This window comes from Malus domestica, chromosome 03 (genome assembly GCF_042453785.1).
Source record: "Malus domestica chromosome 03, GDT2T_hap1".
Lineage (NCBI taxonomy): Eukaryota > Viridiplantae > Streptophyta > Magnoliopsida > Rosales > Rosaceae > Malus > Malus domestica.
Genome location: NC_091663.1, coordinates 29,665,225 through 29,680,057, shown reverse-complemented (window position 1 = coordinate 29,680,057; position 14,833 = coordinate 29,665,225). Strand labels below are relative to the sequence as shown.

Genomic DNA, 14,833 nt, shown 5'->3' with positions numbered 1-14,833 from the left:
TGTGATGATTTGTGTGTCGTACGCGTAGTACACAGTCACAAGGAGGGGAGCTATTTTAGGTGCTTTGCTGTTAGCACTGACTATAAGTCTTGTTGAATTGTGGCCAAGTGGCCAACTCAGCATTACCTTTCGGCTATTAAACAAAGTAAAAGAAAAAGGGCTAAATTACTAGATATCTTTTGGCTAATAAAAAAAGGAAAAAAGGAGACATCAATTATGTTGTTCCTTGCTTTGTGATGATGGCAATTATGATGTTGGAGAAAATTTGTTTTTTTTATTTGGCCTAAGAAAAGCCACGGCTGAGGGTTTTAATGAGAAGCAATTGCTGCTTTTGATTAAGGGTTGTAAGGCAGCCATAGAGCAGAAAAACGCAGCAAAAAATAGAGAGCAAAAAAAACAGAGGTGCTGCATCCCCATTTTGAAGAGAAGAAAGAAAGGTGATTTTCTTTCTTTGTTGGTACTCACTCAATCAAAGTTGTATATGTGTATTAGCTTTGAGTTTTGTATAGAGAGGAAATTATGCACTATATTTCCCTCTCTATTTGTTTCTTTGGTGAGTGAGAGTTATTGGGTGTATTGGGATTTTGGGTTGTGAGATTGCCAACACTTTGTAAACTCTCATTTGGTTGATAGTAGATTATTGGGTGAGCTCCTACTGCTCCGAGGACGTACTCCAGTTACACTAACTGTTGAGGAACCTCGTTAAAATCTTGGTGTCTTTAATATTTTATTCTTGCATTTCATTTGATATATTTCCTGTGGGTTATCAAGAGTTTGTTCCATAGAGGTTTGGTCCTATCCCAGCACAACAAGTCTATCATTATTAAAGTGATTTAAGTGTTGGTTCATCCATCACATCACATGTTATGGACGAGGTTCTCATAGAGATTTGTCAACAGTGTTGTGAAAGAAAAACAAAAGATTTACAAGGTGTTGGACCTACGGTTTTTATTAAGCCCATGGTTAGTTTTAGGCTCACATAGGTGAATTCAGGATGAAGTCTGCTGCTCATCACTACAACGATCACTCGCGCTTGGACTAGTGACAGCTCGAGTGATGTTGCTAGTATTCCTGACAATGTTTACGCAGATATAATTGGATCGTTTGTTTGTTTGTTATTGCAGTTGGTATATTTGAATCTCGTTTGTTTAGTGATGAAGAACATTCATATGCTTTCTTTCCATACTCCCAAGATTTGTCTACTGAATCTGCTGCTTGTTTGTTATCTGACATTGTTGTTTGCCATTGATTGTTGTCCATTTGTCCGCCGTATGGAATCATCTTGCACACTTGCTGGTTGCTGTAGACTGATTACTTGTTTGCTCGCTAGAATTGCTTGATTGGTTGTTGTTCGTGTTCTCTTTCCACCTAACGGAATCCGCACGTATTTGCCGGTTGATTTTATTGTTGGCAAACTCATGATCACCATGAGTTTGACGAGGAGGTGTTGGAAATTTTAATTACTTAGCCTGTAGGTTTAATAATTTAAGGATATTTGTATTTAGGTTTTTCTTGTAAGTTAAGGTTTTGGATTCGTTGCCTATTAGAGTAGGGTTAGTTCTGTATGAATATGATAGCTGTAATTTAATTATGGTAATAAGTCTGACGAGATGTAATTTTCTCAAGTTATGTAGCATTCTTAGTGATTCTGTAGTATTTCTTTGTTTTTAGTTAAATTAAAAAATTTGACGGCATTATTGCTAAAATATTGATCACATATCAATTAGCATCTGTATTCACCATGCAAGGAATATATAACATTAAAAGGAAATGTATTCAATGATGCACCTAACCACTGATATATATGTATGAAGACTACTCAAAGATGAGTAGGAACTTCTACTCAAAATTTCTCAAAATTGTTCATTGTCAATTTACAGAACTTCGTGTTTATAATCAGAATCGTTGATATTATAAATCACCCTATAAAGATCGGCTCTGCAAAAAATAAATTAAAATTAAGGTCGTTTAGTCATCAAACTATTTAAAAACAAATGAACAGTATTGGTAAAAGCATTATGGACCGTCTATGTATTTGTTACAATAGATTGACTAAACGACCTTAGTTTTAATTTATTTTTTGCAGAGATGATCTTTATAGTGTGATTCATAGTATGAACGGTTTTGATCATAAGCACAAAGCTCTGTGATTAAAACACTAAGAGTTTTAAGTAGGAGCTCCTACTCATCTTTGAGTAGCCAAGTATTGTTCTATATGTATATGAAATGAATTTTTCACAATATTTATAGCAAATTTGAAACTTTGCAAACGACAAGATCAAGAAAATTAATACAATCAATTTAGACAAGAAAATAATTTCGTCCCATAATACATATTTTCTTGTGAATCCAACAATATATTTTTTTCTCACCCGTTATTGTTTACTAGCTTTTGTGCACGCGCTTTGCAAAAAGCCTTTTTAACATCACGGCGCGCTACGCGCGGCATTTAGGGTTTTTTTCCTTTCACATCTATGCATACGTAAGGACATCTTTACTACAAAAACAATTCATACGTATTCTTCATGTCTTGCTCGTGCGAAAGTCCTTTTTTATATCACACGCGCTACGCGTGACATACAGAGTTTCTTGCTCAAAATCCCTCTATCTTTTACTTTAGATTAATACATAATGTGTAATTTATCTATTGATTTATTCCTTTGTTTGGCTTTTATTTATTACTGGCGCTGCGTGACCCTAAAATCTTTTAAATATTCGATGTTTATTTGTAATCTAGCTCTAAGTCCCTCTATTTTTACTTTAGATGAATCCATAATGTGAAATTTCTCTATTGATTTCTTCTTTTATTTTCTACTGGTAGCAATTTTTCACATTTATCTTCCTCTCGTATTATATTCTACACGTAAAAGCATAATTAAGATTATTAAAAAAAAATGGTAGAACGCCAGTCATAGGTCTCTTATGCCTATTAAAACTAACGATGATACAAACCAAATCATATAGCCTGTAAATAAAAGGAAAAACCACCCCAATTGAATACATAGAACAACAAAATTACATGAAAAAGCTAGCCAATAAAAAATAACATACATCAACCAACGAAGAAAAGCTCACATTGTTTGCAATAAAAGTCCTCGAGATGCTTTGGTGCATTCCGTATCCTTTTTTGCTGCTTCAAATCCTTGGTGATTAATACTATGTTTGGATGAAGAAATTTAAAATTATTAAAGAAATTTAAAATGATGGAAATTGAAATGACGGGATTTTATTTTTTAGAATTTGTGAATTTTCTTGTTTGGTTAACCTAAAGAACAATGGAATTGAATACGGAATTTGTTATTTTTAAACTCTCAATCATAGAAATTGGAAAATGACACATATTTTCATGAAATTTAAACTAGGGAATTGGAGGTCCCAAATTCCAAGTTTTATTTTTCACGCGGAAATTCTAAATTTCTATGTTTACAAACAAAGAAATTGGTGTATGTCAATTTATATATTCTGACTTTTACCAAATTCCAAGTTTATTTCCCTTATCCAAACATAGTGTAATGGTTCCTCATGAAACTACAAATTCTTTTTTGCTGCTTCACATTGTTTGCAATCAAACTACAAATTCTTTTCAAATATAATTACATACGTTAGTCTATTCAAGAATTGCTTCGTGCTTCATGGTTTGTTTTTCGTGCTTCTACCCCAATGCATCTAGCCGTCCAGATGCTTGAAACAAAACCCTACAAAATAAAATACATTAACCGTCCAATTGCTTGAAACAAAACCCTACAAAGAACTCCGATTCAGGGCCTCCCCAACGGGAGACATTTGAATCCATTTTTGAATATGTGAAGGAGGAAAATGAAATCGGTAAAGAAATTACACATTATGGATTAAAACTTTGTGATAATTCTGGGAGAGCGATGAATTTCCTTTTAATCTGGTTGGCAGTTTGCATTACATAATATATCATCTAATTCAATAAATTTGTCTATATTAAAAAAAATTAAAACATAGGTAAAATTTAGGAAGAAACGTACAATTAATCCAAATGGAAGCAAAACTTTGATAAACAAAGTAAGACAAATATAAAAAGCTACCTGTTAAATCCGCTAATCAAGCAAGAATATGCCGCTTCGCCTATCTCTTCCTCCACTTTTCGCAAGTTAGGTCGTGCTCGTCTTCATTAACCTTTCCACCCGCTTCCTGCAATATGTTTGTATCTGTTTCAAAATCAAAATGCAAGATATAAGAGAAAAGGTAAATAAAAAAATGGATTAACAAAATGGATCAACTCCCTAGTAAACCGCAAGATAAAAGGGGAAAAGAAATCAAACACTAAGAAGACAAAAGAGAAGAAAAAAAAAGTTAAAAACAGAATACAAAATACCTGAGAGACTGAGACAACTTTGTTTATGAGTGGTGGAGAAAGAGAGAAACCAAATGGTAACGACTCATATCAGTTTCAAAAATGACACCACGTCCATCTTCTCCTTCGTCATAAATCTGCAAGCATAACTACCCACTTTAGGGGCGACTGGGAGAACCAAAACAAAAATAAAAATAAATTATTAACTTTTGGATTTAGAAGTAAACTTAAAATTAAGAAAAAAACCAATACAAATTAAACGAAACCGTGATTAAGAAAAGAAAATTAAGGAATCTCCTAGCCGCCCATTGTAGAACAATCTTGTTGTAAATTCGTGACATAGCCAGCAAGGTTCTTGACAAAACCCGGAAGACAAAACTTAAATTAAATCAAAATTAAGTGAACAACACAACACATTAAATAATTTAAATTAGGGTAGGGTTAGAATTGAAAGGGAGGAAGAAGGATCGGAGGTGGAGGTGGAGGTTGTTGTGCGGAAGCGTCAAATATGAAACCAATAAACTACAACGGCAAAATATGACAAGACAAATAATCCAAAAGACACAAGGATTTATACTGGTTCGGCGTAAGCCTACGTCTAGTTCCGAGACGGCGAGGAAATTCCACTAATATCAAAAGGAGATTACAAATAGAGTTTTAACTCTCAAACCCAAATCTCACATACACCCAATAGCTCTCACTCTCACAAAGAACAAATGGAGAAGATGGAAACACATATACCAAATTCCTTCTCTCCCAAAAGCCACAAAATGTAGCACAAATATCTTTGATTGAGTGATTACTAACAAAAGGGGATTACAAACAAAATGGAAGGATAGATAACAACAACCCTTCTCTTTCTTCTCTCTAATCTGCCGTTCCCACTCTCTCTTTTCCAAAGGCATAACCAAATGCCTTAATATAAACAAAAGGCCACCTTTCTTTGCTTTTGTAAAAGCCACAAATCAATGACTAGACATCATAATGATGTCCTCCTTTTCCTTATTCTATTTTATTAGCCGAAAGGTATTTTGGCGTGTTGTCCACTTGGTCACAAATCCAACAGAGGTGGCGGTGGATCGGCGGGAGCGGAGGTCGGCTTACGGTTTAGTTGCAGACAAATATGGGAGCGAGATCTGCTAAACAACAAATTTGATTCAAAGTGGAGAGTTTAAAACTGCCGGCAACTGCAAACAGTTTTTTCTACCCCTCTTTTCCCATGTTGGTTTTTTATTATCTCTCTTCTAAAACTAAAATGGAGGAGGAGTTTGATCAGCATGTTCCCCTATTTTTTTCTTTATTATCTTTTATTAACAAACTTTAATTTTTCTAACAAAATTGCCCTTGCGCTTTTATATGTATCAAATTCTATCAATTTTAGATTTTTTTTTTAGAGGTGTTTTAGTCTAAATATTTTTGATGAATCCTTGAGACACCAAAGTAGTTTGTTTTTTAATTTTCCTATTTTTCCATTCTCTCCAATTAACGAAGCACGAACATACAAGATAAAAAAAAATGATGTAAATCCTAACTGCACCCATATGCTGCCAAATGCCAACGACCATAATTAAGGACATCAGAGAATTCAAATAAGTCGAATATGAGTATATATATAAACTTGGCAATATCATAACATTTGTGGTACAATCATCACAATATTATAACATTTACATGGTACAATAATTGCAATATCTAATCTAACCCCCCGAATGTTTATGTTTGATATTAGTGAAATCATTCACTAAGAAGTTGGACCGTTTTCATACAATATGTATAGTTTAGCTTGAACTGAATGCCAACGAAAGTTGGTTAAGTTGGTAATAATCGTTCTCTTTGTTAAATCAAGTCTAGATTTGAGTCATGCTGCCAGCAATCCCTCTTGATGAGCAATCTGTAAAAACTACAAGTGCTAAGAACCCCTTTGTAAGTCTGGCTTGTGTTAATGCTCTGGCACTGAGATGGGGTAGGCTTCCCTCCCCCAAACTTTTTGTTACCATTACCAACAAAAAAAAAAACCACTCAACAAGTGTAGTGTTATTTCTCTCCACTTATACATTACAATATATATATTATATTTAGTTCTCTTGGACAACGAGTTGATATTGTATCACTTGGCTAAAATTCCCTGCTCTTTCGTGTAAATACATTATTGTATTAAAAATGAATAAAATTGCTCCTCAGCTCCTGAATTGTTTGGACTTATTGAATCAAATATGCCTCTCAACTCCTATAAATAAGTAATCTCACTCATTTACCTCGATCACATTATATTTCAAATCGCTCCATATCTGAAAAATTCCGGGTTCCATCGGAGAGCTTAGCCATGGTTGTCAAAACGAAACAAGATCAGATAACAGTTGGTGTTGCAGTTGAAGCCCTGTGGAAAGCTATGGCTTTGGATGCAGTTATTGTCATACCAAAGATAATGTCTAATATAGTCCGCAGTATTGATGTGATTGAAGGAGATGGTGGCCTTGGTTCCGTTCTGCTCTTCAACCTTGCCACTTGTGAGTACTCCAGTTTAATCACTTTCACTTTTATATATAATTGAGTGCAAAACCACAAATACATGATCCTACAGAATTTCTTATTGATGCATCTATTCAATCCTTTTATTCGTTAATAAACAAAAAATGTTATTCACACGCTCAGTTTGTTGTTGACACTCCGTCCATGAGTGCCCAATTAAATTGAACAGTCGCATATTGATTTTCAACTCTTTATGGCCTTGTGGCTAAGGAAAAGTTGGCGTATGTTTTTAAATTGACACCCTGATGTTATTGATTCGAAAAAAAATGTCAGATAGTGTAGAGTCCAATCGAGTACAGACGGAAAAGATTGTGGAACTTGATGAATCTCAGTATCGATATGCTTTACAAGTCGTGAAAGGCCCGGCGCTAACACTGCGCAATTTTTCGGCATTGACATCATTTTTCCAACTGAGGAAAATGGGAGAGCAGGAGACATTGGTTGATATGAAAGTGGAATACGAGACTGAAAAAGAAGAAGCTAATAGCGGCGAGATTGCAATGCAGCCTGTAACTTCTTACATTCAACTTCTGGAGAAATATTTGTTAGAATCTTAATTACAATGTTATCATTATTGTGTTTTGCCAATTAATCCCAATTAATTGTGCTAGTGGTGATCTCTTGAGAAGTCCTCATGTTACATCCTCTCCTTTTCTTAAAAAAAAAAAAAAAAAAATTGTGTTAGCAATAAGGTTTTAATTTTGGACGATGAAAAATAATAGACAGTGGAAGTTTCTTGAATTATTGTGTTGTGCAACCTCACTGCTTCTGTTTATATAATAATTTCTTTTCACGGAATTTAAATTGAATCTTTTGATGGATATTAGCCACGGATTAAACCGTGTCCCGTATTCAGATTCCTAGTAGTTACTGGTGTATGGTGCCAGCATCCCTTAAATCAATAGTACAACTTAGCCGAGCTAACAGCTACAACTTAATCATAAAGAAAAAGAGTAATTAGAATCTCCTACATTTTTTTCAACTTATTTAGACAAAACATTTGTTTCTTTAGAAAATTTGATTAAAATGCTTTGCTAAGTTGCTAACTCAGCATTTTCTATTTATTTAACATTAATCCATTTAAGCCAGCTAACAACTAATTTCCTACAACCTAGGAATTGTAATTTGTGGCTTTATTAAAAATATTAATTTAACTAATTCCTCATTATCTAACTTTTTATTTATGTTATTAAATTTAATTCGTATTTTCCTTCATTAAGAAAAGTCATTAATACTTTCATAAGAAACTTTCATTAATTTGTTAAAATTTTACATATAGTTATTAAAAATATATATATTTAAAACTTATGGTAAATTTGTCATTTAGTACTACGGTATACTGGTATTCCTTTTCACTTGTAAATGAGAGAGGGAAATTTGAACCATATTATTGCTAGCCTATTATGAGGTTAAGTCCACCCCCCCCAGTGTAAATAATATCGTCAAAAAAATTATGGACAATCAAACGTACCTCTATCCAAATGTACCAATATTATAGGTAATCAAACGTACCTCTAATAAAAATGTACAAAAAAATGTTTAATCAAATTCTTAAAAGGAATAGATGTTAATCAACAAAATTGAAAAATGAGGCGCCTCTATCAAAACGCCCCTAAATTTTTTTGTCAGGGATGATTACAGAGTATCAAAGAAATGTAGAAGGCTAGGAACCAGAGTTGTAAGACTCTGAGAAAAGTTTTTATTTTTATTTTTTTATACCAGTGATACTGTAAAGTTTTAAGCTAATTTAAATTACGATAATAAATATTTGAACTTAGGCGCATATATATAGTGGTGGAGCCAGGATTTTCAAATAATAGAATCATAATTTCGACTAAAAAGATTTTTATTGGACCATTTCATCGAGCACCTAGTAGAAATATGTCGATTCTTGTCGACATCTATTAAAGGCTTATGACAACTACTATAACATGTAAGGGCTTGTCAAAGGTGGCTACAAGAAACTGCAATGTTGAAGATTGCTAAGGCTTGTCACCTGAGGCATTTCATCGAGCATTTGGTACACATAATAGAGTGGCACGTAATAGGAGAGAAAAGGAGGGATGACACAAAAACATAGAGAAGAAGTAGGAGGAAGTTATAATTTAGTTTGTCCTAGATATTAATCAAGTCAAATACAATACATATACAAATATAAGAACGTTTGAAGTTGTTGGGTCATGGACAAGACCTCATACTGCCTCCGCCACTGAATGCCTAATGAGGAGCGCATTCCATCTCGCCAATGTTGTTACATGGACACTAATTAACTTTGAGAAAACATTTTTTTATTTTTTTTTCCTTTTGTTGGAAACTTTGAGAAAACTTTGAATGCTCGACAAATGGAGGAAATTTCATCTCTTTTACTTCAAAGATACACAAAAGCATGCATACAAATTTCAAACTGAAAAGACCAGGAATCAAATGCATATTCAACCTTTCTTTATTTGTTGCTTACATAACCCATAAGAGTGTGTTTATTCAACCGGATTATTTTAAACTGGACTAGCTTTAGGGACTAAGTACTGGTTTGGTACTAAGGTGCTTCTATATAAAGTGGGTATAAAAAAAACTGAGCTCAAAAAGGTATTTGGTAAACACTTAAAAACAGCTTATTTTCACAGTTTTGGGGTGAAAAATAAAGCTGAAAACGTAAAGCAGCAAAAATGAGCTTATTCTCACAGCACAGCTGAAACATTTTTTTTTCAAAGCATAGCAATACCAAACCAACCCTGAGTTAGACTAGTTTGGCTTGAATTAAGTAATATAAAAATAGTGAAGCGTATGGTGCAGTGCTGGACTAAGTCACATACTATAATTTATTTTGCCTTTTACTTTAAAAAAAAAACGGAAATCTACCATCCACCATGATCACTTTTCTCTCACACAAATCGCAGCCACCACGATCACTTTTAGCAGTATGAAGATGATTGAAAAATTCATGGCTTTCGGGCAAGTCATACCTAGGTTGTAGAGAAACTAAAAATCAATATCCCAAATACAAATTTTGCTCCAAGACCAGGAAATTGACCAGCTCGTAAATTTGCAAGATTTCCTCCATGCTGGGTTGTGGCGACGAGGAAATTGACTAATCCGCTTGAGATTTTGGTCTGGATTAAAAATCCAACAAGGAAATTGACTAATTCGGTGACAGGATAAGGGGAGCATCTGATGTGCGATGGAGAAGGGAAGCAATTGTTGTTGCAAATATGTAAAGGAGAAAAACCATCAATTCAAGCATCAGGGAGTGAGCGATCTTGGTTATTGGATATCAAAGCAGGTTGATCCACGTGTGTAGCCCAACAGTCACACATGCTTACATAGTGGCGAGCTAGCAAGGGGTCATTGGTTGTACATTGTATTTGACCCTTATAAACAGCCAAGACAAACTAAATTACAATCTCCTCCTACTTCTTTTAATTTCTTCTATCATATTTGTCTTCGTTTTCTTTCTTCTTGTGTGCGACTCTATTGTGCACATCATGTGCTCGGTGAAATACCTTAGTTGAAAACTTTGGCAATCTTCAAGATTCTCCACAGTATCATGCATTCATCCTTGACAAGCCTCTACAAATAACAGTAGTCGACTATGTTGGCATAAACTTTCAGCATATGTAGACAGACAAGTGCCTACTAGGTGCTCGACGAAATGGCCCAATAAAGCTTTTTTGGTGGATATTATGACCTTATTATTTAAAAATTCTGACTACGCCACTGGCTCCACATCATCCAATTCATGTTGTCCACGTGTTTGGTTTAAAAATTTGTCTTACATGAGGGAGCGTATGAGGATATGAAGGTAAAAGAGTCATATATTGGTAAAAAGAGAAACCTTGCAATGGCTTATAAGAGGTTGGACTATTTTATATATTACCAATTTGTTTTATGGTGTAGCCTTTACATTTTTTATGAATATATTATTATAGACATCATGCTAACAGAAAGACAAAAAGATAAAAATGATGTAAATCCCGACTTGGTACAATAATTACAATATCATAACAGTTGTGGTACAATCATTACTCTATCGTAACATTTGAATGGTATAATCATTACAATATCATAACATCAGCATGGTACAATAATTGCAATATCATAGGCTAACCCTCCGAATGTTTATGTTTAATATTAGTGAAACCAATAGGATTCACTGAGCAGTTGGGACCATTTTCGTTCAATATCTGTAGTTTAGCTTGAACCAAATGTCATTTAGCATATTTCTTTCCAATTATAATTTTTTTACAATATCTTATTAAATTAAACTCTTATTGACGATAAGTTGATATTGATATTGTGTCACTTAGCCAAAATCTTCCGCTCTTTATTGTAAATACATTATTATATATAAAAAAAAATGAATGAAAGTTGCTCCTCATCTCTTGAATTGTTTGGACCTTTTTTTTTTTTTTTTTGTCCAAACAAGGGGGAATTGTTTGGACTTGTTGAATAAACGATGCCTTTCAACTTTTATAAATAATTAGTCTTACCATGAGCCTCGATCACATTATATTTCAAATTGCTCCATATCTGAAAATTTCCGGGTTCGATCGGAGAGCTTAGCCATGGTTGTCAAAACGAAACAAGATCAGATAACAGTTGGCGTTGCAGTTGAAGCCCTGTGGAAAGCTATGGCTTTGGATGCAGTTACTGTCATACCAAAGATAATGTCTAGTGTCCGCAGTATCGATGTGATTGAAGGAGATGGTGGCCTTGGTTCCGTTCTGCGCTTCAACCTTGCCACTTGTGAGTACTCCAGCTTAACACTTTTATATATAATTGAGTGCAAAACCACAAATACATGATCCTATAGAATTCCTTATTGATGCATCTATTCATTCCTTTTATTCGTTAATAACCGGAAATTGTCATTCGCACACTCAGTTTGAAATTGTGTTGGAGCAATATTAGAAAATATGAAAAATAACAGTATAATTCCAATCAAAATAATCATAAAGAAATTCACAACATCAATTATATATGAGATTAATATAAACAACTAGAGAGAAAATTAGAAAAACTGACAAACTTGGAGATTGAGACTTGCATAAATACAATGTCTTAAAGACAAAATTTCACCCCTACTCTTGTGCTTGTAGTTCGGTAGGCGTCCGTCTCCTAGGATTCAACAATCTATAATTTGAAGTCAAAGCACTTCAATTTTCGGTCCCTGACGAACTTTATATACTCTGTACTCTCAAGACAATACTTGGAATTTGACTAACCAAGAATAAAAGACCTTAGAGAAAAACTCTTCTCATCGATCTATTAGATATGTGGGATGTTTGAGTTTATATAGAACTCAAGCCACTCCCTTTTGAAACATTGTAACCATTGCCTAAAGTTCCAACGAACAGACGCAACTCATGAATTTGAATTCAACTATGATACATAACTTTTATTTTTCATTCATATAAAAATTAATTATTATAATATTAATTATAATATATAATTTCCAACAATTGTCATTCGCACACTTAGTTTGTCATTTAACACTGTCCATGAGTACCCTAATTAAATCGAACAATCGTATATAGGTTTTCCAACTCCTTTTGGCCTTGTGGCTAAGGAAAAGTTGGCGTAGGTTTTCAAATTGACACCCTGCTGTTAATTCAAAAAAAAATGTCAGATCGTGTAGGGTCCGATGGAGCACAGACAGAAAAGATTGTGGAACTTGATGAGTCTCATTATCGATATGCTTTACAAGTCATAAAAGGCCCGGCGCTAACACTGCGCAATTTTTCGGCATTGACAACATTTTTCCAACTGAAGAAAATCGGAGAGCAGGAGACATTGGTTGATATGAAAGTGGTATACGAGACTGAGAAAGAAGAAGTTAATAGCAGCGAGATTGCAATGCAGCCTGTAACTTCTTACGTTCAACTTCTCGAGAAATATTTGCTAGAATCTTAATTAGAATGTGTTATTTATTGTGTTTTGTCAATTAATTCCAATTGATTGTGCTAGTGGTAACCTCATGGAAAATTCTCGTGTTGCATCCCTTTTTTTCTTTAAAATAAAAAAACTGTGCTATCAATAAGATTTTAGTTTTGGACAATGCAAAGTTGTAGACGGTGGAAGTTTCTTGAATTATTGTGTTGTGCAACCTCACTACTTCTGTTTATATAATAATTTCTTTCCATTGTATTTTAATTTACCAATCTTTTAAGAGAGTTTTAACGAAAAGCCCACGGTACTGTTTATTTAATGAAAAACCACGTTTTTATACTAAAAAGTCAAACCTGGTACTATTCACTTTACCCTTTATTTTATCCTTATCGTTAAAACTCAAATTTTTAAAGTCTTTTTCATTAGTTTTCCTATCTTTAGAATGGATATTAGGCACGGATTAAACCGTGTCATATATTTAGGTATTACTTTATTGTGGCTTCTCAGGGTTTCCAGGGATCCTCACTGCCTGTTCGGTGGTCCCTACCGACCCCATCCCCCTACTAGATTCCTAGTAGTGACTGGTCTATGGTGACAACATCCCTTAAATCAATGAGTACGACTTAGGGGTGGTTTGGGAGTGAGATGCTTAAAAAAAAAACGTTCATGAAAAAAAGCTGTAAGGGTTTTAGGTGTTTGGTAAACTGAAAAAAAATGGCTTATTTTGGAAGCTGCTGTGAGAATAAGCTGAAATCAAAGGAAAAAGCTGAAGCTGCTATTTGCAGCTTTGGAAAACTGGTTTTTTTTCAAAGCACACAGAGTTACAGTGCTCTTTTAATAAAAATATTCATTATCAGACTGCTGTTTTTTCCAAAAGCACTTTTACAAAAAAGTTTACCAAACACTCTGCTGATTTATTTCACAGCCGCTTATTCTCACAGCACAACCGCTTATTCTCACAGCAGTTTTTTTTCAAAGCACAGCAATACCAAACCAGTCTTTAACCGAGCTAACAGCTACAACTTAATCGTAAAAAAAATTATCAAGGATGATTGCAGAGTGTCAGAGAAATGTAGTAGGCTAGGACCAGAGCTGTAAGACTTTGAGAAAAGTTTTTTATTTTTTTATTATTTATTATTTTTTAGTTTTTATTTTTATTACCAATGATGGTGTGAAGTTTTATGCTAATTTAAATTACGAGAATAGATATTTGAATTTTGACGCATATAGGCAGAGATATGATTTTCAAATAATGGGGTACTTGTCAATTCTTTTCAACATCTGCTAAAGGCTTATGGAAACATATGTCAACAACTACTATGATATGTAAATGCTTGTCAACTGAGGCATTTCATTAAGATTTTGGTACGCACAATAGAGTCGTACATAAGAAAAAGAAAAAGAAGGCATGTATGACAAAAAAAAGTAGTAGGAGGAAGTTGTAATTTAGTTTGCCCTAGATATTTATACAGTCAAATGCAATACACGTACAAATATATATAGGAGTTTTAAAGTTGTTAGAGTCGTGGACAACAGACTCCATGCTGCCTCCACCATTGAACGCATAGTGAGGAGCACATTCGCTCCTGCCAATGTTGTTACATGTAAACCAACATCTTGTAACTTTGAGAAAGAAAAAAAAAATTCTTTCTTTTGTTGGAAACTTTGATAATACTTTGAATTAGGGGTAGGTTCAGTTCCGTTCGGTTCGGTTTTTTGCCGAAACCGGAAACCAAACCGAAGTTACTGTTCGGTTTGGTTTTTCTTCGGTTTTTTTTGGTTTCGGTTTTTTTTTGTTTGGTTTCAGTCCGGTTCGGTTTTTTCCCTGAATTTTTTTTTTTTAATCTGGATATTGAGGGTTCTTGGAGATGGGATCAGAAAAGGCTGCTTCGAGGTCATGATCCGAAAAAGATTCAGATCACATAGGCCCCTCCCAACAGCATTCAGTCAACAATTATGAAATCCACAAAATACATAGATGCCGAATCCGATCAAAGTCGCAAACTTTCACAAGAACAGCAACGAAATCTCGAAAACAAACTAACCCAGAAAAGAAAGCAAGCGAATAATCCATTAGAGTCAGCTAAACATGTA

General features: G+C 34.1%; 2 protein-coding genes and 1 long non-coding RNA gene across 3 annotated transcripts; 2 read left to right on the top strand and 1 right to left on the bottom strand.

Annotated features, from left to right (window-relative positions):
- Positions 1–3,373: 3,373 nt before the first annotated feature.
- Positions 3,374–5,398, bottom strand: LOC103430238 (uncharacterized). Its single transcript, XR_528724.4, has 3 exons — positions 4,346–5,398; positions 4,056–4,178; positions 3,374–3,695 (listed from the first exon to the last, which is right to left on the bottom strand). It is a non-coding gene; the product is annotated as an uncharacterized lncRNA (long non-coding RNA).
- A 1,140-nt stretch (positions 5,399–6,538) lies between these two features.
- On the top strand, positions 6,539–7,594 carry LOC103430188 (phytohormone-binding protein CSBP-like). Its single transcript, XM_008368326.4, has 2 exons — positions 6,539–6,831; positions 7,127–7,594. Exons 1-2 carry the CDS (start codon positions 6,648–6,650, stop codon positions 7,408–7,410), a joined length of 468 nt encoding a protein of 155 aa, XP_008366548.3. The 5' UTR covers positions 6,539–6,647; the 3' UTR covers positions 7,411–7,594.
- Positions 7,595–11,267: 3,673 nt separating this feature from the next.
- On the top strand, positions 11,268–12,897 carry LOC139194269 (phytohormone-binding protein CSBP-like). The gene is made up of 2 exons (XM_070818602.1): positions 11,268–11,596; positions 12,480–12,897. Exons 1-2 carry the CDS (start codon positions 11,416–11,418, stop codon positions 12,761–12,763), a joined length of 465 nt encoding a protein of 154 aa, XP_070674703.1. The 5' UTR covers positions 11,268–11,415; the 3' UTR covers positions 12,764–12,897.
- Positions 12,898–14,833: the final 1,936 nt, after the last annotated feature.

What these genes read in the sequence shown, in the direction of transcription:
- LOC139194269 (XM_070818602.1), top strand. Translation starts at nt 11,416, where the DNA reads ATGGTTGTCAAAACGAAACAAGATCAGATAACAGTTGGCGTTGCAGTT. An exon ending in GCGCTTCAACCTTGCCACTT is followed by an intron (nt 11,597 to 12,479) that starts GTGAGTACTCCA and finishes AAAAAATGTCAG; the next exon opens with ATCGTGTAGGGTCCGATGGA.
- LOC103430188 (XM_008368326.4), top strand. Translation starts at nt 6,648, where the DNA reads ATGGTTGTCAAAACGAAACAAGATCAGATAACAGTTGGTGTTGCAGTT. An exon ending in GCTCTTCAACCTTGCCACTT is followed by an intron (nt 6,832 to 7,126) that starts GTGAGTACTCCA and finishes AAAAAATGTCAG; the next exon opens with ATAGTGTAGAGTCCAATCGA.